General features: G+C 50.3%; 1 protein-coding gene across 3 annotated transcripts in view; it reads left to right on the forward strand.

The window, feature by feature from the left end:
* Positions 1-23,237, forward strand: part of ACSBG2 (acyl-CoA synthetase bubblegum family member 2) — a 165,189-nt gene that overhangs the window by 135,078 nt on the left and 6,874 nt on the right. For all 3 annotated transcript variants that reach the window (XM_075352529.1, XM_075352530.1, XM_075352528.1), the window contains exons 4-12: positions 3,065-3,318; positions 3,990-4,078; positions 7,621-7,741; positions 8,058-8,138; positions 8,562-8,711; positions 15,118-15,294; positions 15,395-15,576; positions 16,395-16,628; positions 22,914-23,131. In XM_075352529.1, coding sequence (XP_075208644.1) covers positions 3,065-3,318; positions 3,990-4,078; positions 7,621-7,741; positions 8,058-8,138; positions 8,562-8,711; positions 15,118-15,294; positions 15,395-15,576; positions 16,395-16,628; positions 22,914-23,131 — 1,506 coding nt within the window. The remainder of the gene's footprint in view (positions 1-3,064; positions 3,319-3,989; positions 4,079-7,620; positions 7,742-8,057; positions 8,139-8,561; positions 8,712-15,117; positions 15,295-15,394; positions 15,577-16,394; positions 16,629-22,913; positions 23,132-23,237) is intronic.

Genomic DNA, 23,237 nt, shown 5'->3' on the forward strand with positions numbered 1-23,237 from the left:
TTTTCAACATTCATTGAAGGGATTAACTAGTGACAATAGATTGTGTTGTGGACACAATGATACCAAATGTGTATTTACTGCTGTAAATTGTTTTATTAAATTGTTTTGTTAAATTGAATTGCTGATCTAATACATTGCAATTACTCTTGGCATGGTCTAAAAGGCCGCTGTAGCTGGTGGATCAGCAGATCATTATTTGACCTCTGGCTGCCATGACGACCATCTGGTCCCCATAAGCGCATCGCGGGTGTGCCAATTGGGAGAGAGCTCACGCCCTCTCAACCATCTCAATGCTGTGATTGCTACGGATCATGGCATTTAAAGGGTTAAACAGGGGTTTTGAGGGCACCAAACCTGGTTGTTACAGAAGAGGCTTTGTTGTCACTTAAGCCATGCTCCTGGCAGCACCTGTGCTCGCACAATCACATACCCGTATGCCCTATTGCGGGAACGCATTTGTAAATGGGATGTAGCGGAACGTCCAATGTTGGGAGGGTGTAAGGGAAACTGTCATTTGCTAAATGCTACTAACCTGCAGCTATGGGATTTATTTGCAGACTGAGGCTATGTGCCCACGCTGCAGAAAATGCACGGAATTTGCCGCTGATTTTTCAAAAATCTGCAGCACAGCTGCTCCCCAGCCATTTCTATGGCATTTGGGAACTGCGTATTTTTCTGCAGCGAAAATAATGCGGATTTCCCTGCGGAAAAATCGGCAGCATGTCAATTATTCCTGCGGATTTCTCCGCAGGGTCCCATATACTTACCTGCCTCATTGGAGTCACTTTCTCCGTCCGGTGTACAGGAGCGCGGTGGATCCAGCCATCCAGGTATAGGAAGGAAGAGGTGGGCGGGGCCTGCACTAGCTCCGGTCATGTGACAGCCACCAAAGCTAGTTAAGGCCCGCCCACCTTCTCCTGCAGACGCTCACAGTGACCTGGCTGACGGAAAGCGAGGTGCTGCGTGATGGAGGTGAGTATGAACTCCCGATCACTCAGCACTTGTTCTGCATTGAGGATGCAGTGCCGAAACCATGGTACTATATCCTCAATGCAGAATGCCCACAGCATATCCGCAGGATATCCGCAGCATGTAAACAGACAAAGTTGTACTGCGGTTTTCTGGGAGCTCCTGCGGCTATATCCACAGGACACTGTCCCCGTGGGCACATAGCCTAAAAGTGACAGCTGCATTGCATTAGAACACTAAGCACAACTATCTAGAGCAGAGGTTCCCAACTCCAGTCCTCAAGGCACACCAACAGTGCATGTTTTCAGGATTTCTTTAGTATTGCACAGGTGATAGATTCAGCACCTTTGCAGGTGATTAAATTAACACCCATGCAATGCTAAAGAAATCCTGAAAACATGCACTGTTGGTGTGCCTTGAGGACTGGAGTTGGGAACCTCTGATCTAGAGAATATTACTTTTATTCCTCCTGGTAGCCTCTGTGCAGTACATGGTGAGCGACAGCTGTAGCCACACCCTCAGCAGTGACGGACAGCTAGCCCAGCACTGATGTACTGTGCAGCCAGCTCAGTATCCACACCTCCAGCACGGACAGTGACTGAAGCTGCTTCAGCCTCGCCTCTGACTGAAAGCCAGAGGGTAGGAAGAACATTTAACTTCCTCCTGCCAGCTGTGCTTTTAGTGAGGTGAAGGCGCATCTTTAGAAGCTATTAAAGGGAACCTGTCAGGTGCAATATGCACCCAGACCCACAAGCAGTTCTGGGTGCATATCCCTGCCTAACTGTCCCTGTAGCTGATAGCATAGATAGAGATGTTTTGAAAGAATTTCTAGAGATCTTTTGATATGCTAATTAACACGGGGACTAGTCGCAAGGGCGTCAGATCACCCGACTACCTGCCCTCTTAGCATGACCCTTTGGGCATAGTAACACGCTAACATGCCATTCAATGCCAAATGTCATCGACAGTGACGCATGTACCGGTGTCAGTTGTCACCACCTCAGCCGCTGGGTTTAGGCTCAATGCACATGATCAAACGTCCTATCACTAGACCTCTGTAGCTGGGACGCGTACACCCGGCTTCATATTGCACATGCCTGGAATTGCTGGGACTTCTGATCATGCGCACTGATCCTAAACCCGGCGTCTGAAGCGGAGATAATGGTCACAGGTATGCGTGTCACCGCTGATGACGCCGGGCCATGGGCATTGAATAGCATGTTAGTATGCCCCTGTGGGCGTACTAACATACGAAGAGGGCAGACTAGTCTGGGGACCTAACGCCCTTGTGACTAGTCCCTGCATGCATTAGCAGATCATAAAGAATCTTTAAATACTTTTGCTTAAAGATGTTTATGCTACTAGATGCTGGGACAGTTAGAAATATGCACCCAGAACTGCCCGTGGTGCATATTGACCCCATAGCTACAGATTTAATGGCATTTGGGAGCATGTCATCAGGTTTTTGCTACCTCGTTTAAGAGCCGCATAATACAGAGACCTTGATTCCAGCGACATCCCTTACTGAGCTGCTTGCCTTGCTGTCACTTTGATAAAAATCTGTTCTGATTTCTGCAGACCTGAATATTGACACGCGCACGCACGCACACGCACTCACACACACACACTCTCTCTTCTGCCCATATACAGTGCATGCAGAAAGATGGCAAATAGTGGGGCTGGGTTGTACAGAGCTTATGAATGCTTGTTTAGCTTGCGGCAGGTTTACTAGTCCTCTAGTTATAATCTGTGGCTGATAAAACGGGGACTTTTATCAAAACTACAGTTAGCAGCTCAGTAAGTGATACATTCCTGAGATATGAGGGTCTCTGTTTCTAAATTTTGCATTTTGCTGGCGGCAGGTTCCCTTTAGGGGACCACAAAACTGTGGTTATCTTGTCTGCAAAATAATTGCCTTATAATTATGTATGGGTCATAAAAATATAGCCAGAACAAAACTAACATACAAAGCTTCAGTAAATACTTTACATAAAGATGTTTGTTTTTTGTCCCCCTCCCACACATTTCATTGCAAAGTGTCAGTCTTCCAAGCCTATAACTGGATGGCTAATCTTATTTATTTTTTATCTTACAGTTGGTTCCTTAAACATTGGCAATTCTGACCTGAGGCTATGGACCACACTGCGGGACAGTTCTGTGCAGCTGCGTGTGGAGGAGTCTGGCGTGGCCGGTCTGCCCCCACTTACCGTTCACCAGCTGTTTGAAGAATCTGTTCAGAAATACGGGGATTATGTTGCCCTTGCATCTAAGGAGGGAGAACACTGGACTAAGCTGACATACAAGCAATATTATGAGCAGTGCAGAGCAGCTGCTAAAGGCTTCATTAAGGTAAGTAGTAAAATGGTCCCTTTTTTTTTTTTTTTTTTTTTTTTTTTTCTTCTACAGTTCCCAACAAATACATTTCATAAGTTGACAGCTGTACAATGTCTGAGCATTAGTCTGTTAGGTGGCATCCATGAAACCCTATTTTTTTTCACTTTTTAAACCGAATCTGTTAAAATGTAATCCTAAAGAGTGGCTACTTACATATATTCCCAGACTTAAAAGTTGAAATAACTAGAAAAAACTGCTTCTAAAAGATGACTACCTTTTGAAGTGGTGTAGTCTTCAAAGTGAGCTCACGTCTCGGTTTTCCACTGCAATAGTAGCGCAGAAGCTATACCAAATTGTCACTGTGCCCAAAAACCTATTTGACAATATCCAAAAACCAAAAAGAAAATTAGTCTTCGATTTCTGAGCCCTGCATTGTCTAAACTACAGTTTACATCCACAAACTTGTGCTACGTTTTAACTTTATAAAAAGGCAAAATGTATGAACATAAGTGGACTAGTGATCTATAAAGTACAATCTGATTTCAGTCTCACTGGGATCTGTAAAAACGCTTACTGAAGTGACCATGTCCGATTTTAAAATCTGTCCACAAGGTGAAGAAGCCAAGGCTGTGTAATTAAATCCTCAGCTTCAACTTGCTCAAAGCTTTTTATTTTTTCACTTTTAGCTGGGATTGGAGCGATACCATGGAGTTGGCATTCTGGGATTCAACTCTGCTGAGTGGTTCATAGCTGACATAGGCGCTATACTTGCTGGGTAAGTATAGGTCTTAATTTAAATTTGTACCTCAAAATTACATAGGAACAGTGGGAAACGGGCATGGCGTTTTTGGGTGTGTGGGGTGTTTGTTTTTGTTTTTTGTTTTTTTTTTTTTTTTGTTTTTTTTTTTCTTTTCTCCCTTCCCTTTGCTGAGCTGTCTTACAGATTTTAGTTTAGCCATACTTTGCCCTGCCATTATGCAGCATTTTTTACGGGCATTGACCCATGTATATGCAATTTATCATTGTGGTGTTTTTGGTATTTACTTTATATTGTACTGTAGAACCTTTGCTGAAAGCCATTTCTTGTAGGTTAATTCTACCATTAATTTCACATGGCTTATTTCCTGTACCTAATTTAGTTTTTTTTAAACGACGCCCATTGGGGCAGATTAGGAGGGGATTAATTCTCATGTTAACCCCTTCAGCCCCCAGCCTGTTTTCACCTTAAAGACCCGGCCATTTTTTGCAATTTTGACCAGTGTCACTTTGACAGGTTATAACTCTGGAACACTTCAACGGATCATGGCGATTCTGAGATTGTTTTTTCGTGACATATTGTACTTCATGTCAGTGGTAAATTTAGGCCGATATGTTTTGCGTTTATTTGTGAAAATTTCGGAAATTTAGCGAAAATTTTGAAAATTTTGCAATTTTCAAAATTTGAAATTTTATGCCCATAAACCTGAGAGATATGTCACACAAAAAAGTTACTAAATAACATTTCCCACATGTCTACTTTACACCAGCGCAATTTTTGAAAAAAAAAAAATTTCCGTTAGGAAGTTAGAAGGGTTCAAAGTTCATCACCAATTTCTCATTTTTCCAACAAAATTTACAAAAAAAAATTGTTTAGGTACCACATCACATTTGGAGTGATTTGAGAAACCTAGGCGACAGAAAATACCCAAAAGTGACCCAATTCTAAAATCTGCACCCCTCACTCTGCTCAAAACCACATCCAAGAAGTTTATTAACCCTTTAGGAGCTTCACAGCAACCAAAGCAATGTAGACGAAAAAATGAAAATTTTACTTTTTTAACACAAAAATGTTACTTTAGCCATAAAAATTAGTATTTTCACAAGGGTATCAGGAAAAATGCATCATAAAATGTATCGTGCATTTTCTCCTGAGTACGCAGATACCCCATATGTGGTGGTAATCAAATGTTTGGGCGCACGGCAGGACTCGGAAGGCAAGGAGCGCCATTTCACAGGGCGGGGCGGCAGATGAGAAAGGGCGCAGCGGATGGAAGATGGGAAAGGGCGCAGCGGGTGGAGGAGCGGCAGAGGATGGGAAATGGCGCAGCGGATGGATGGGAAATGGCGCAGCGGATGGATGGGAAATGGCGCAGCGGATGGAGAAGCGGCAGAGGATGGGGGGGGGGGGGAGGCGAGATGGGGATACCTACCTTACAGGATGGATGGGAAATGGCGCAGCGGATGGATGGGAAATGGCGCAGCGGATGGAGGAGCGGCAGAGGATGGGGGGGGGGTGAGATGGGGATACCTACCTTACAGGATGGATCTAGGCAGCAGGATCACAGCAGACAGAGGCAGCAGATGAAGGAGGCAACAGATCGAGGAGGGTGAGAGGGGGCAGTAGATGGAAAATGGGAGAGAGCAGGCAGCAGATCGGGGAGGGGGGCAGAGTCTGATGTGAGAGAGAGATGGCACATGTACGGGAAGGGAGGGGGGCTTGCAGCACATGTAGGGGGAGGGAGGGGGGCTTGCAGCACATGTAGGGGGAGGGAGGGGGGCTTGCAGCACATGTAGGGGGAGGGAGGGGGGCTTGCAGCACATGTAGGGGGAGGGAGGGGGCTTGCAGCACATGTAGGGGGAGAGAGGGGCTTGCAGCACATGTGCTGCAAGCCAGCCACCCTCCCCCCACATGTGCTGCAAGCCAGCCACCCTCCCCCCACATGTGCTGCAAGCCAGCCACCCTCCCCCCACATGTGCTGCAAGCCAGCCACCCTCCCCCCCACATGTGCTGCAAGCCAGCCACCCTCCCCCCACATGTGCTGCAAGCCAGCCACCCTCCCCCCCACATGTGCTGCAAGCCAGCCACCCTCCCCCCACATGTGCTGCAAGCCAGCCACCCTCCCCCCACACGTGGGGGGAGGGTGGCTTGCAGCACATGGAGGGATAGGTGGTGTGGCGATGGAGAAGGGGCAGCCGATGACGGAGACGGCGGACGCCGATCGGGGGCAGCAGCGGCTGAAAAAGGTGGGTGCGACGGCGGCGGGGACAGTGGCGAGCATGGCGGCGGGGACGGCGGTGCAGCGGGAGCATGGCGGCGGGGACAGCGGTGCAGCGGGAGCATGGCGGCGGGGACGGCGGTGCAGCGGGAGCATGGCGGCGGGGACGGCGGTGGAGCGGCGGCGGGGACAGCTGTGGAGCGGGAGCATGGCGGCGGAGACAGCGGTGCAGCGGGAGCATGGCGGCGGGGACGGCGGTGCAGCGGGAGCATGGCGGCGGGGACAGCGGTGCATCGGGAGCATGGCGGCGGGGACAGCGGTGAAGCGGCAGCAGCGGCGGGGCGATCGGAGACAGCGGCGGTGAAGCGGGGACAGCGGTGAAGCGGGAGCAGCGGCGGGGCGATCGGGGACGGGCGAGCGGCGGGGACAACAACTTACCGCTCTCCTCGGCTTCTAGGGACGATCACAGGCCGCAGATCCACATTGATTGGAGAGAGCGGTCACAAGACCGGTCTCTCCAATCAGAGCTGGGGGCGGGTGAAGCATCGATCACCCAGCTCCAGCCAATGGCCAGTGCTACAGCAGCACTGATCAGGGCTGGATTTCAATGTTCCAGCCATTTTCAATGGCTGGAACATTACAGTGGCTGTAATTGGCTGAGCGGCGTTCGTCAGCCAATCACAGCCTCTGTAGGTTCGGGGAGGAGGCACCACCCCTCCTGACGTCGGGCAGAGGTCCCCTCCTTCCCGAATCCACCGTTTAAGTAAATAAATTTCACTCCCCGGGGCTCCGGGACCGCGATTTCGCCAGGACGTACTGAGTACGTCATGGGTCGTTTAGCACCATGTCACCATGACGTACTCAGTACGTCCAAGGTCGTTAAGGGGTTAATAATGCCTTCTCAGAACTATGTAAGGCTATGTGCACACGCTGCGTTTTTTTGACGCTGCATTTTTGGCCGCCAAAAACGTGGCAAAACGCATGCGTTTTACCGCGATTTGGTGCGTTTTTGATATCTGCGTTTTTCCAATGCATTGCATGGGGGGAAATGTAAAAAAACGCAGGAAAGAATTGACATGTCCATTTTTTTTTTTTTTTTTTTTTTTTTTTTTTTTTTTTTTTTCTCAAACGCAGCTTGGAAAAAAAAAAAGCTGTGTGTGGACAGCAAAACTGAAAACTCATAGACTTTGCTGGGGAAGCAAAGTCATGCAGTTTTGAGGCCAAAAACGCACCCGAAAAACGCACTGTGTGAACTTATCCTTAATGTTGGAAAGTTGGTGTGTTGCTGATATAAGTAGTGCTTTTGGTACCGATCAGCTTATTGCGTCCTTTTGGGTTCCAGTGGATTTGCTGTGGGCATCTACACCACAAACTCTGCAGAAGCTTGTCATTATGTGGCCGAAAACTGTGACGCGAACATACTGGTGGTAGAAAATCATAAGCAACTGCAAAAAATATTACAGGTAAGTTGAGTGGAGTCTGAAATTACTACTGTGTGTATGCATCTATAGCTTTCTGAATACTGATGTGCTTTACATTCAGATAACTTGGACAGTGGAATCAGCTGGTAAGAGTTTTAGATTCCATTAGACCTTGTACAATAGTTTTAGATCCGTATACAGGATTCCGCTGTAGCAATAAAATCCTTTTATTCCTGAGCCAGGCAACCCAGCTAACCTTACAATCTAGTACTAAAAATGTAATTGTATCCTTTCTGTAACCTGCCATGTAAAAACTAGAGCACATGAGTTGCATCTTACAAGTTCTTATGACTTTCAGGTTCAGGACCAGTTACCGCATTTGAAAGCCATTATACAGTACAAAGATGAGCTAAAGGAGAAGAGACCGAACCTATATACAGTATGTATGCAAATCTTCTTATCTCTAAAATGAACGTTGTACGAATGGGTACACATTAGCTATTTGGTAAGATAGAGGGCTTAATACTGCAAAATGTTTGAATAACTTCGTAAAGTCAGAACTGATGGGAAACCAATTTGATTCAGCACTGCAGTATGTTCAATTGCTATATTACTCCTTAAATATTTATTTTTTTTCCTGGATTCTCTTCTCTAAATTGAGTTGGCGAGAAACATAACTTTCGAGTCAAAGTGAAGCAGGAAAGGCTGTTAAGATGCGTCCTATATCCCCCACCCCACTGTCTAGTTGTATCTTGAATTAAAAATTTAACTGGAAGGGTTTGGTTTTGTTGGTTCCCCCCCCCCCCAATGTTATATTGAATGTTAGTGGTAAGGATGCTTAATGTCATTTTTATCTCTGCAGTGGACAGACTTTATGGAGCTGGGAAAAAGTGTCTCAGATGTTCAACTGGACCAAATAATTTCTTCCCAGAAGCCTAACCAATGCTGTACCCTGATATACACCTCAGGAACCACAGGGCAGCCTAAGGGTGTTATGTTGAGCCATGACAATGTAAGTACATTTGTTAAAGGATCTGTCACCAGGTTTTCTTTGTCGCTCCATTGGGAGACCCAGACAATTGGGGTGTATAGGCTATGCCTCCGGAGGCCGCACAAAGTATTACACTAAAAGTGTAAAGCCCCTCCCCTTCTGCCTATACACCCCCCGTGCTCCCACGGGCTCCTCAGTTTTTATGCTTTGTGCGAAGGAGGCAGACATGCACGCACAGCTCCATAGATTGGTCAGCAGCAGCTGCTGACTATGTCGGATTGAAGAAAAGTGGGCCCATATAGGGCCCCCAGCATGCTCCCTTCTCACCCCACTCTTGTCGGCGGTGTTAAGGTTGAGGTATCCATTGCGGGTACGGAGGCTGGAGCCCACATGCTGTTTTCCTTCCCCATCCCCCTTAGGGCTCTGGGTGAAGTGGGATCCTATCGGTCTCCAGGCACTGAGACCGTGCTTCATCCACAACTCCTGGGAGCCTGCTGGATAGGAGCCGGGTATCGTTCAGGGACATGGCCCTGCTACTTGGAGGTACTCTGTGTCCCCGTGGGGACCGAGCACAGCAACACTCCAGCATTGCTGGGTGTGCTAGTGCACCGGGGACCGCGGCGCTGACCGGGTTAAATGTGCCATTACACACTCAGCGTCGCTGAGTGTGTTTATGTAGGGGGACTACCGCGCTGACCGCCGCCGCCATGTTTAACAGAGGCGCGTCTGGGACTTGTAGTGCGCCGGGGACTTCCGCGCGGCCGCGCTTTTACGGCAGCCGCGCTTATTACTCGAGTCCCCGGCTTTTGCGGCCTAGTCTTTCTTCCTCCTGCCCACAGCCCTGACAAGCAGGGGAAGGGCGGGACGCTGTACAGACTAGCAGCAATGAGGGCTGGAGAATGCTTTGCATACTCCACCCCCCTCACTGTGCACTGTGGGGCACCAGTTCCCGCACTTTCTGGGTCACGCCCACGGCTCCCTCCTCTCCTCAGGACGCCGGCAGCCATTCCTGTCAGCTCCTCGGACGCTGCAGAGGGGGACAAATTCTGGGAGACCCAGGCAGGGATTCTGGTGGCCTCACAACCGCTTTAAGCGGGTGGTAAGCAGCACCTGTGGTGCTAGCCCCATTGTGCAGAAGTGTAATTATATGTTTATGGTATATACTTTACACTGTATAGTGCACAGTTGTTTTCTGGCTATATACCCTATTGTGTTGCTCAGGGAAGACAATAGCATGGCGCCCACAAAAGGCAGGGGTGCCAAAACACAGGCTTACTATGCTGCCTGCGCCGCATGTACGACGCCGCTACCGGCAGGTTCCACTGACCCTCATTGTGTGCACTGCTCGGCCCCTACTGCACTTGCTCAGCCGGAGCCTCTGCTAAGAGGGGCCCAGGGGGAGCCACCTGCTGACACTCTCCAGGTGACCGGGACGGAGTTTGCAGTCTTTACGGATAAACTCTGAAACTATGGCTAAGATACTAGAAGCCTTGCAGTCCAGACCGGTATCTCAGCACAGGGACTCTGAGTCATTGTTCCCTGGCCCCCCTCTGTTGGACCAACAATGTCCCCCCGGGGTATCTCATAGATCCCAGGCTGGGGGCTCTGAGACGGACCCCAGCCCCAGACCGATTAAGCGAGCTCGCTTGGAAATTCCCTCGACATCATCATATTGTTCAGGGTCTCAGCGGGGGGAATCTCTGGTTGATGACGCGGAGACAGCTGATCAGGATTCTGATCCTGAGGCCGCTCTCAATCTTGATACTCCGGACGGGGACGCCATAGTGAACGATCTTATTGCGTCCATCAATCGAATGTTGGATATTTCTCCCTCAGCTCCTCCGGTGGAGGAGTCAGCTTCTCAGCAGGAGAAATTCCGTTTCAGGTTTCCCAAGCGTACACAGAGTATGTTTCTGGACCACTCTGATTTCAGAGAGGCAGTCCAGAATCACCATGATTGTCCAGATAAGCGTTTTTCTAAGCGCCTTAAGGATACACGTTATCCCTTTCCCCCTGACGTGGTCAAAGGTTGGACTCAGTGTCCTAAGGTGGATCCTCCAATCTCCAGACTGGCGGCTAGATCCATACTTGCAGTGGAAGATGGGGCTTCACTCAAAGATGCCACTGACAGGCAGATGGAGCTCTGGTTGAAATCCATCTATGAAGCTATCGGCGCTTCTTTTGCCCCAGCATTCGCAGCCGTATGGGCGCTACAAGCTATATCAGCAGGTCAAGCGCAAATTGACGCAGCCACACGCACTTCCGCGCCGCAGGTGGCGTCCATAACCGCTCAGACGTCGGCAATGGCGTCTTACGCTATTAATGCTGTCCTGGACTCTGCGAGCCGTACGGCGGTTGCATCCGCCAATTCGGTGGTACTCCGCAGGGCCTTGTGGCTACGGGAATGGAAGGCAGATTCTGCTTCCAAAAAGCGCTTAACTAGTTTGCCAATTTCTGGCGACCGATTGTTTGCCGAGCGTTTGGATGAAATCATCAAACAATCCAAGGGAAAGGATACATCCTTACCCCAGCCCAAACCGAACATACCCCAACAGAGGAGGGGGCAGTCGAGGTTTCGGTCCTTTCGGGGCGCGGGCAGGTCCCAATTCCCCTCGTCCAAAAGGCCTCAAAGATCAAAGGAACTCTGATTCATGGCGGTCTAAGTCACGTCCAAAAAAGACCAATGGAGGTGCCGCTACCAAAGCGGCTTCCTCATGACTTTCGGCCTCCGCAATCTGCATCCTCGGTCGGTGGCAGGCTCTCCCGCTTTTGCGACGCCTGGCTGCCACGGGTAAAAGACCGTTGGGTGAGAGACATTCTGTCTCACGGTTACAAGATAGAGTTCACCTCTCGTCCCCCGACTCGATTCTTCAGGTCATCCCCGCCTCCCGAGCGAGCCGAGGCTCTTCTGCAGGCGCTGGGCACTCTGAAGGCAGAAGGAGTGGTGGTCCCTGTTCCTCTTCAGCAACAGGGTCACGGTTTTTACTCCAACCTGTTTGTGGTCCCAAAGAAGGACGGGTCTTTCCGTCCTGTCCTGGACCTGAAACTGCTCAACAAACACGTAAAGACCAGGCGGTTCCGGATGGAATCCCTCCGCTCCGTCATCGCCTCAATGTCCCAGGGAGATTTCCTTGCATCGATCGATATCAAAGATGCTTATCTCCACGTACCGATTGCTCCAGAGCACCAGCGCTTCTTGCGCTTCGCCATAGGAGACGAACACCTGCAGTTCGTGGCACTGCCGTTCGGCCTGGCAACAGCCCCACGGGTTTTCACCAAGGTTATGGCTACTGTAGTAGCGGTCCTCCACTCTCAGGGTCACTCGGTGATCCCTTACTTGGACGATCTCCTGATCAAGGCACCCTCTCAAGAGGCATGCCAACACAGCCTCGACGCTACTCTGGAAACTCTCCAGAGTTTCGGGTGGATCATCAATTTTCCAAAGTCAAATCTGACACCGGCCCAATCACTGACATATCTTGGCATGGGGTTTCATACTCTCTCAGCGATAGTGAAGCTTTTTCTGATCAAGCAGCGGTCGCTACAGAAGGGGGTACAATCTCTCCTTCAGGGTCAGGCACACCCCTTGAGGCGCTTCATGCACTTCCTGGGGAAGATGGTGGCAGCAATGGAGGCAGTCCCTTTCGCGCAGTTTCACCTGCGTCCTCTTCAATGGGACATCCTTCGCAAATGGGACAGGAAGCCGACGTCCCTCGACAGAAACGTCTCTCTCTCAGGCGACCAAAGCTTCCCTTCGGTGGTGGCTTCTTCCCACTTCATTATCGAAGGGGAAATCCTTCCTACCCCCATCCTGGGAGGTGGTCACGACGGACGCGAGTCTGTCAGGGTGGGGAGCGGTTTTTCTCCACCACAGGGCTCAGGGTACGTGGACCCGGCAAGAGTCCTCACTTCAGATCAATGTTCTGGAAATACGGGCAGTGTACCTTGCCCTGAAAGCGTTCAAGCAGTGGCTGGAAGGCAAGCAGATCCGAATTCAGTCGGACAATTCCACAGCGGTGGCATACATCAACCACCAAGGCGGCACACTCAGTCGGCAAGCCTTCCAGGAAGTCCGGCGGATCTTGATGTGGGTGGAAGCCACGGCCTCCACCATCTCTGCAGTTCACATCCCGGGCGTGGAAAACTGGGAAGCAGATTATCTCAGTCGCCAGGGCATGGACGCAGGGGAATGGTCCCTTCACCCGGACGTGTTTCAGGAGATCTGTTGCCGCTGGGGGGTGCCGGACGTCGACCTCATGGCGTCCCGGCACAACAACAAGGTACCGACGTTCATGGCACGGTCTCAAGATCCCAGAGCTATGGCGGCAGACGCCTTAGTTCAGGATTGGTCGCAGTTTCAGCTCCCTTATGTGTTTCCTCCGCTGGCACTGTTGCCCAGAGTGTTACGCAAGATCAGGGCCGACTGCCGCCGTGTCATCCTCGTCGCTCCAGACTGGCCGAGGAGGTCGTGGTACCCGGATCTGTGGCATCTCACGGTCGGCCAACCGTGGGCACTACCATACCGACCAGACTTGCTGTCTCAAGGGCCGTTTTTCCATCTGAATTCTGCGGCCCTCAACCTGACTGTGTGGCCATTGAGTCCTGGATCCTAGCGTCTTCAGGATTATCTCAAGAGGTCATTGCCACTATGAGACAGGCTAGGAAACCAACGTCCGCCAAGATCTACCACAGGACGTGGAAAATATTCCTGTCGTGGTGCTCTGCTCAGGGTTTTTCTCCCTGGCCTTTTGCCTTGCCCACTTTTCTGTCCTTCCTTCAATCTGGACTGGAAAAGGGTTTGTCGCTCGGCTCCCTTAAGGGACAAGTCTCAGCGCTCTCTGTGTTTTTCCAGAAGCGCCTAGCCAGACTTCCACAGGTACGCACGTTCCTGCAGGGGGTTTGTCACATCGTTCCTCCTTACAAGCGGCCGTTAGAACCCTGGGATCTGAACAGGGTGCTGATGGCTCTTCAGAAACCACCATTCGAGCCAATGAGGGATATTTCTCACGCCTTTCGCAGAAAGTGGTCTTCCTAGTAGCAGTCACCTCTCTTCGGAGAGTGTCTGAGCTAGCAGCGTTGTCGTGCAAAGCCCCTTTCCTGGTGTTTCACCAGGACAAGGTGGTTCTGCGTCCGGTTCCGGAATTTCTCCCCAAGGTGGTATCCCCCTTTCATCTCAATCAGGATATCTCCTTACCCTCTTTTTGTCCTCATCCAGTTCACCAATGTGAAAAGGATTTGCACTTGTTAGATCTGGTGAGAGCACTCAGACTCTACATTTCTCGTACGGCGCCCCTGCGCCGCTCGGATGCACTCTTTGTCCTTGTCGCTGGCCAGCGTAAAGGGTCACAGGCTTCCAAATCAACCCTGGCTCGGTGGATCAAGGAGCCAATTCTCGAAGCTTACCGTTCTGCTGGGCTTCCGGTTCCCGCAGGGCTGAAGGTCCATTCTACCAGAGCCGTGGGCGCGTCCTGGGCTTTGAGGCACCAGGCTACAGCTCAGCAGGTGTGTCAGGCGGCTACCTGCTCGAGCCTGCACACTTTCACGAAACACTATCAGGTGCATACCTATGCTTCGGCGGATGCCAGCCTAGGTAGACGAGTCCTTCAGGCGGCGGTTGCCCACCTGTAGGAAGGGGCCGTTTTACGGCTCTATTACGAGGTATTATTTTACCCACCCAGGGACTGCTTTTGGACGTCCCAATTGTCTGGGTCTCCCAATGGAGCGACAGAAGGGAATTTTGTTTACTTATCGTAAATTCCTTTTCTTCTAGCTCCAATTGGGAGACCCAGCACCCGCCCCTGTTTTTTTGTGTACACATGTTCATGTTGAATGGTTTCAGTTCTCCGATATTCCTTCGGATTGAATTTACTTTAAACCAGTTTATAATTTTTTTTCCTCCTTCTTGCTTTTGCACCAAAACTGAGGAGCCCGTGGGAGCACGGGGGGTGTATAGGCAGAAGGGGAGGGGCTTTACACTTTTAGTGTAATACTTTGTGCGGCCTCCGGAGGCATAGCCTATACACCCTAATTGTCTGGGTCTCCCAATTGGAGCTAGAAGAAAAGGAATTTACGGTAAGTAAACAAAATTCCCTTCTTTGCCCTGTTCCTAGTGATGAACAAACAGCCAGGTAGAGCATTGACACTACTTTATTCACTGTTCCTAGTGATGCTTACTGGGCTTCGTGTTGTAACTCCGCCCCCACCACTTATTGGCAGCTTTCTACATACATTGTACATGGGCAGAAAGCTGCCTATCAGTAGTGTAGTTGGTGTTAATACAGAGATCAACTTTCAATTAGTGGGGGGGTTTCAGAGGTATTTTGGCAGCCTGGTGACAGATGCACTATCATAAATTGTATAGATGGGTTTTCCCTGTATGGACCTAACCTTTATGTTTCAAATTTAATGAGAAATGCATTTATTACAGATCACATGGACAGCCACAGCAGCTGGAAAGACCGTCAGTCTCCAAGAGGCTACTGACCAACAAGAGGTAGTGGTCAGCTATTTGCCCCTTAGCCATGTTGCAGCGCAGATGATAGACATCTGGTTGACTATGAAGTATGGTGGAGCCACTTATTTTGCTCAGCCCGATGCTTTGAAGGTAATTTTCTGTACGGGTTACTGAACCACCTAGAGTTCACTGCATTTGATGAAGAAAACGATGGATTGTCTATTAATTTTTAACATTTTTTGTTTCTTAGGGATCATTGGGAAACACCTTGAAAGAAGTCAGACCGACTGCATTTATGGGTGTTCCTAGGGTGTGGGAAAAAATGCAGGAGAAAATGAAAGCTGTTGGAGCTAAATCTTCTACAATCAAACGCAAAGTGGCATCCTGGGCAAAAGGTGTAGGCTTAGAAACAAATTTGAAGAGAATGAACGGGTAAGACTCCATCCTAGAGTATTTTAGGTACATTCTCAAGATATTAACACTTTCCAGCCAGGTTTGGTTTTTTTTCTCAGTTTTTCAAATTTAATTATTTTTTTTTTTGTTAATATATACTTAGATTTTAGGGGGGGGGGGGGTTTCCTCTCTCCCCTCTAGATGAGTGGCACGATCTCCTATAAACGCTAGCTACACGCAGACTTTCACAAAAGAACAGTCATGACTGATGTGGGGTTCAGCAGCAGATCCCAAGCCATCATATCAACCGATCGGCACCTTTGCTTTCTCATCACGGGGGAGGGGATGGGTGCATAGAATTACATGCACATTAAATGCTGCTGTCAGATGGACAGTTGCATTTAACAGGTTAACAGTTGTGGGCGTAACACTGCTACACTTGCTGTTAATGGCTGTGATGGTCACCCATCCTCTCCCTCTGACAGGAAAGATGCTGCCTCTGTAAATGTATGTCATGTGTCGAAGGGGTTACAAGAATTGCTAGGAGTGGAGAATCTGTCAATCTAAGGGCGCAGTTTATAAATCTGAGTGATATCCGACTATAATGCAGACTGGCTGACTCTCCGGACCCCGAGCGTGACAGCTGCACAGAAAGACATGAAGCTATCACACTCTGGTTGGGAGAGCAGCCGGCCAGTCCATGCATCGCATATGACTGGGCTCTAACTTTTTTTTTTTTTTTTAACTAATTTTCATAGTTTCTTGGTTATAAAATGTGTCAAGTTTTGTTTCTGAAATGCCTTGAACACAAATAATTAAACCGTGACTGATAACTAACTTTGTATTTGCTCCTACAGGGCCTCCCCTCAACCAGTGAAGTATCATGTGGCAAAAAAATTGGTGTTTAAGAAAGTACGCAAAGCTCTTGGTTTGGACCGCTGTACAAAATGTTATACTGGAGCTGCTCCCATTACAAAAGATACTCTGGAGTTTTTCCTCAGCCTCAATATTCCGGTGTATGAACTTTATGGAATGAGCGAAAGCTCTGGCCCCCACACTGTTTCTCTGCCTGATGCCTTCAGAATCACCAGGTATGCTCAAGTTGATCAAGACCATAGAGCCTCTAGTTACTATTACTTGGCCTGCATTTCCTTTGCCTTGGAAATATTCTGTCTTGGTGTTTAGAAATCAATCTTTACGAAACGTGACTTCTAGTGACACTTGTGTTTTAGCCTCATTTAAATTCATGTGTTTCTGTGTGAAACTACTCTTTAAAACAGGGTTTAGTTATGTGTAATATAATTTTCTTTGTCGCTCCATTGGGAGACCCAGACAATTGGGGTGTATAGCTATGCCTCCGGAGGCCACACAAAGTATTACACTAAAAGTGTAAAGCCCCTCCCCTTCTGCCTATACACCCTCCGTGCTCACGGGCTCCTCAGTTTTTATGCTTTGTGCGAAGGAGGCAGACATCCACGCATAAGCTCCACAACTTAGTCAGCAGCAGCTGCTGACTAGGTCGGATGGAAGAAAAGAGGGCCCATAACAGGGCCCCCAGCATGCTCCCTTCTCACCCCACTTTGTCGGCGGTGTTGTTGAGGTGCCCATTGCGGGTACACAGGCAGGAGCCACATGCTGTTTTCCTTCCCCATCCCTTAATGGGCTCTGGGTGAAGTGGGATCCGGATCGGTCTCCAGGCGCTGGGACCGTGCTCCCTCCGCAGCCCCTGGGAATCTGCAGGATAGGAGCTGGGTATCGTCAGGGACAAGGCCCTGCTACTATGAGGTACTCTGTGTCCCCGTGGGGACCGCGCATGGAGCGCTGGTGCCATACACATTACAGCACTGCTGGGTGTGTTAGTGCGCCGGGGACTACCGCGCATGCAGCGCTTGTGCCATACACACTGCAGCACTGCTGGGTGTGTTAGTGCGCCGGGGACTACCGCGCGGCCGCGCTTATAACTTTAGTCCCCGGCTTCTGCGGCCTAGTGTCGTATATTCCCGCCCACAGGCCTGCCAGTCAGGGGAAGGGCGGGACGCTGCACGGATCGTCAGCGCTGAGGGCTGGAGCATACATTAGTATCCTCCTCCCTCCTCACTCAGTACAGTGGGGCACTGGATTCCCGCACTTTTCTTGGGCACGCCCACGGTCACCTCCTCCCCACAGAACGCCGGCAGCCATTCCTGTCAGCGATTCAGACGCTGGAGAGGAGAGACAACACAGGGAGACCCAGGCAGGGAATCTGGTGACCACACAACCGCTCTGAGCGGTCGGTAAGCAGCACCTGTGGTGCTGGCCCCACTGAGTACCGAAGTGTGTGTATGTATATATATATATATATATATATATATATATATATATATATATATATATATATATATAGGCTATACATTGCACTGTACGGTCGCTCTGTTGATTTTTGGCTATATACCCTCCTGGTTGTTCTCAGAGGAGACAACATGTCATCTGCAAAAAGCAAGGGTGCCAAAGCACAGGCGTACTTTGCAACCTGTACCTCATGTACAGCTGTACTACCGGCAGGTTCCACTGACCCTCATTGTGTGCAATGCTCGGCCCCTGTGGCACTTACTCAGCCGGAGCCTCTGCGACTGGTGGCCCAGGTGGAACCACCTGCTACCACTGTCCAGGTGACAGGGACGGAGTTTGCAGTATTTGCTGACAAACTTTCTGAGACTATGGATAAATGGTCTGCTAAAATACTGGAAGCATTGCAGTCCAGACCGGTGATTCAGGCCCCGGGCTCTATCCAATCCTTGACCCCTGGTCCCCCTCAATTGGAACAGCAAAGTGCCCCGGGGGTAACCCATAGGTCCCAGGGTGAGGTCTCTGACACGGACCGCAGTCCCAGGCCGCCCAAGCGGGGTCGCTGGGAAATTCCCTCCACTTCATCACACTGTTCAGGGTCCCAGCAGGGGGACTCTCTGGAGGATGAAGCGGAGGTATCAGATCAGGATTCTGATCCTGAAGCCGCTCTCAACCTAGATACACCTGAAGGTGACGCAGTAGTGAATGACCTTATAGCGACCATCAATCAGGTGTTGGATATTTCTCCCCCAGCCCCTCCAATTGAGGAGTCTGCTTCTCAGGAGAAATTCCGTTTCAGGTTTCCAAAGCGTACATTAAATATGTTTCTGGATCACTCTGACTTCAGAGAGGCAATCCAGAAAAACCGAGACTGTCCAGACAAGCGTTTTTCCAAGCGCCTTAAGTACACTCGTTATCCCTTCCCCCCCGAGGTTGTCAAGGGCTGGACTCAGTGTCCTAAGGTGGATCCTCCAATCTCCAGACTGGCGGCTAGATCCATAGTTGCAGTGGAAGATGGGGCTTCACTCAAAGATGCCACTGACAGACAGATGGAACTATGGTTGAAATCCATCTATGAAGCTATAGGCGCGTCTTTTGCTCCAGCATTCGCAGCCGTATGGGCGCTCCAAGCTATCTCAGCTTGTCAGGCGCAGATTCATGCAGTAACACGTACATCTGCCCCGCAAGTGGTGTCCTTAACCAATCAGGCGTCGGCGTTTGCGTCCTACGCCATTAATGCTATCCTGGACTCGGCGAGCCGTACGGCGGTGGCATCCGCCAATTCGGTGGTACTCCGCAGGGCCATGTGGCTACGTGAATGGAAGGCAGACTCTGCTTCCAAAAAGTTCTTAACCGGTTTGCCATTGTCTGGCGACCGCTTGTTTGGTGAGCGATTGGATGAAATCATTAAACAATCCAAGGGAAAGGATTCATCCTTGCCCCAGTCCAAACCAAACAGACCTCAACCACGGAAGGTACAATCGAGGTTTCGGTCCTTTCGGACCGCGGGCAGGTCTCAATTTTCCTCGTCCAAAAGGCCTCAGAAAGATCAGAGGAACTCCGATGCATGGCGGTCTAAGTCACGTCCTAAAAAGACCGCCGGAGGAACCGCTCCCAAAGCGGCCTCCTCATGACTTTCGGCCTCCTCAAACCGCATCCTCGGTCGGTGGCAGGCTCTCCCGCTTTTGCGACGCCTGGCTGCCACAAGTAAAAGACCGATGGGTGAGAGACATTCTATCTCACGGTTACAGGATAGAGTTCAGCTCTCGTCCTCCGACTCGTTTCTTCAGAACATCTCCGCCCCCCGACAGAGCCGAGGCTCTTATGCAGGCGGTGGGCACCCTGAAGGCGGAAGGAGTGGTGATCCCGGTTCCTCTTCAGCAACGGGGTCACGGTTTTTACTCCAACTTGTTCGTAGTGCCAAAAAAGGACGGATCCTTCCGTCCCGTTCTGGACCTAAAACTGCTCAACAAGCATGTGAAAACCAGGCGGTTCCGGATGGAATCGCTCCGCTCCGTCATTGCCTCAATGTCCCAAGGAGATTTCCTGGCATCAATAGACATCAAAGATGCTTATCTCCACGTACCGATTGCACCAGAGCATCAGCGCTTCCTGCGTTTCGCCATAGGGGACGAACACCTTCAGTTCGTTGCACTACCTTTTGGCCTGGCGACAGCCCCACGGGTCTTCACCAAGGTCATGGCAACAGTGGTGGCAATCCTACACTCTCAGGGACACTCGGTGATCCCTTACTTAGACGATCTCCTTGTCAAGGCACCCTCTCAAGGGGCATGCCAACACAGCCTGAACATTGCTCTGGAAACTCTCCAGAGTTTCGGGTGGATCATCAATTTTCCAAAGTCAAATCTGACACCGGCCCAATCACTGACATATCTTGGCATGGGGTTTCATACTCTCTCAGCGATAGTGAAGCTTCCGCTGAACAAACAGCGTTCACTACAGGCAGGGGTGCAATCTCTCCTTCATGGTCAGTCACACCCCCTGAGGCGCCTCATGCACTTCCTAGGGAAGATGGTGGCAGCAATGGAGGCAGTTCCTTTTGCGCAGTTTCATCTGCGCCCACTTCAATGGGACATTCTCCGCAAATGGGACAGGAAGTCGACGTCCCTCGACAGGAACGTCTCCCTTTCTCGGGCAGCCAAAGCTTCCCTTCAGTGGTGGCTTCTTCCCACTTCTCTGTCGAAGGGGAAATCCTTCCTGCCCCCATCCTGGGCTGTGGTCACGATGGACGCGAGCCTGTCAGGGTGGGGAGCGGTCTTTCTCCACCACAGGGCTCAGGGGACTTGGACTCAGACAGAGTCCTCCCTTCAGATCAATGTTCTGGAGATAAGGGCAGTGTATCTTGCCCTAAAGGCGTTCCAGCCGTGGCTGGAAGGCAAACAGATCCGAATTCAGTCGGACAACTCCACAGCGGTGGCATACATCAACCACCAAGGCGGGACACGCAGTCGGCAAGCCTTCCAGGAAGTTCGGCGGATTCTGCTGTGGGTGGAAGCCACAGCCTCCACCATATCCGCAGTTCACATCCCGGGCGTAGAAAACTGGGAAGCAGATTATCTCAGTCGCCAGGGCATGGACGCAGGGGAATGGTCCCTTCACCCGGACGTGTTTCAGGAGATCTGTTGCCGCTGGGGCATGCCGGACGTCGACCTAATGGCGTCCCGGCACAACAACAAGGTCCCGACATTCATGGCACGGTCTCAAGATCACAGAGCTCTGGCGGCAGACGCCTTAGTTCAGGATTGGTCGCAGTTTCAACTCCCTTATGTGTTTCCTCCTCTGGCACTGTTGCCCAGAGTGTTACGCAAGATCAGGGCCGACTGCTGCCGCGCCATCCTCGTCGCTCCAGACTGGCCGAGGAGGTCGTGGTACCCGGATCTGTGGCATCTCACGGTCGGCCAACCATGGGCACTACCAGACCGACCAGACTTGCTGTCTCAAGGGCCGTTTTTCCATCTGAATTCTGCGGCCCTCAACCGGACTGTGTGGCCATTGAGTCCTGGATCCTAGCGTCTTCAGGATTATCTCAAGAGGTCATTGCCACTATGAGACAGGCTAGGAAACCAACGTCCGCCAAGATCTACCACAGGACGTGGAAAATATTCCTGTTGTGGTGCTCTGCTCAGGGTGTTTCTCCCTGGCCGTTTACCTTGCCCACTTTTCTGTCCTTCCTTCAATCCGGATTAGAAAAGGGTTTGTCGCTAGGCTCCCTTAAGGGACAAGTCTCTGCGCTTTCTGTCTTTTTTCAGAAGCGCCTAGCCAGACTTCCACAGGTACGCACGTTCCTGCAGGGGGTTTGTCACATCGTCCCTCCTTACAAGCGTCCGTTAGAACCCTGGGATCTGAACAGGGTGCTGATGGTTCTTCAGAAACCACCGTTCGAGCCAATGAGGGATATCTCTCTCACGCCTTTCGCAGAAGGTGGTTTTCCTAGTAGCAGTCACTTCACTTCGGAGAGTGTCTGAGCTAGCAGCGCTGTCATGCAAAGCCCCCTTCCTGGTGTTTCACCAGGACAAGGTGGTTCTGCGTCCGGTTCCGGACTTTCTCCCTAAGGTGGTATCCCCCTTTCATCTCAATCAGGATATCTCCTTACCCTCTTTTTGTCCTCATCCAGTTCACCAATGTGAAAAGGATTTGCACTTGTTAGATCTGGTGAGAGCACTCAGATTCTACATTTCTCGTACGGCGCCCCTGCGCCGCTCGGATGCACACTCTGTCCTTGTCGCTGGCCAGCGTAAAGGGACACAAGCTTCCAAATCAACCCTGGCTCGGTGGATCAAGGAACCAATTCTCGAGGCTTATCGTTCCTCCGGGCTTCCGGTTCCCTCAGGGCTGAAGGCCCATTCTACCAGGGCCGTGGGAGCGTCCTGGGCTTTGCGGCACCAGGCTACGGCTCAGCAGGTGTGTCAGGCGGCTACCTGGTCGAGCCTGCACACTTTCACGAAACACTATCAGGTGCATACCTATGCTTCGGCAGATGCCAGCCTAGGTAGGCGAGTCCTTCAGGCGGCGGTTGCCCACCTGTAGGACGGAGCCGGTTGCGGCTCTATTATGAGGTATTATTTACCCACCCAGGTACTGCTTTTGGACGTCCCAATTGTCTGGGTCTCCCAATGGAGCGACAAAGAAGGGAATTTTGTTTACTTACCGTAAATTCCTTTTCTTCTAGCTCCAATTGGGAGACCCAGCACCCGCCCCTGTTTTTTGTGTACACATGTTGTTCATGTTGAATGGTTTCAGTTCTCCGATATTCCTTCGGATTGAATTTACTTTAAACCAATTTATAATTTTTTCCTCCTTCTTGCTTTTGCACCAAAACTGAGGAGCCCGTGAGCACGGGGGGTGTATAGGCAGAAGGGGAGGGGCTTTACACTTTTAGTGTAATACTTTGTGTGGCCTCCGGAGGCATAGCTATACACCCCAATTGTCTGGGTCTCCCAATTGGAGCTAGAAGAAAAGGAATTTACGGTAAGTAAACAAAATTCCCTTCTTTATTTTTTTTTGACTAGTAACTTGTGTTTCTTTTACAGTTGTGGAAAAGTAGTATCTGGCTGCAAAACAAAAATTTACCAGCCGGATGGTGATGGGAGTGGAGAAATATTATTCTGGGGCCGACATGTCTTTATGGGTTACCTAAATATGGAAGACAAAACCAAGGAGTCCATAGATGAAGAGGGCTGGCTGCATTCTGGAGACCTTGGAAAACACGATGACAAAGGATTCTTGTTCATTACCGGTAGAATTAAAGGTAGGGATTTTGGCTTTTGGTTCAGCTTTCTTCTTTTGCCAGGGAAAATTTCTTGTTCCTTGTTTTTGTGGTGTGTGTGTGTGGTTTGTGTGTGTGTGTGTGTGTG

This window comes from Anomaloglossus baeobatrachus, chromosome 1 (assembly GCF_048569485.1).
Source record: "Anomaloglossus baeobatrachus isolate aAnoBae1 chromosome 1, aAnoBae1.hap1, whole genome shotgun sequence".
NCBI lineage: Eukaryota > Metazoa > Chordata > Amphibia > Anura > Aromobatidae > Anomaloglossus > Anomaloglossus baeobatrachus.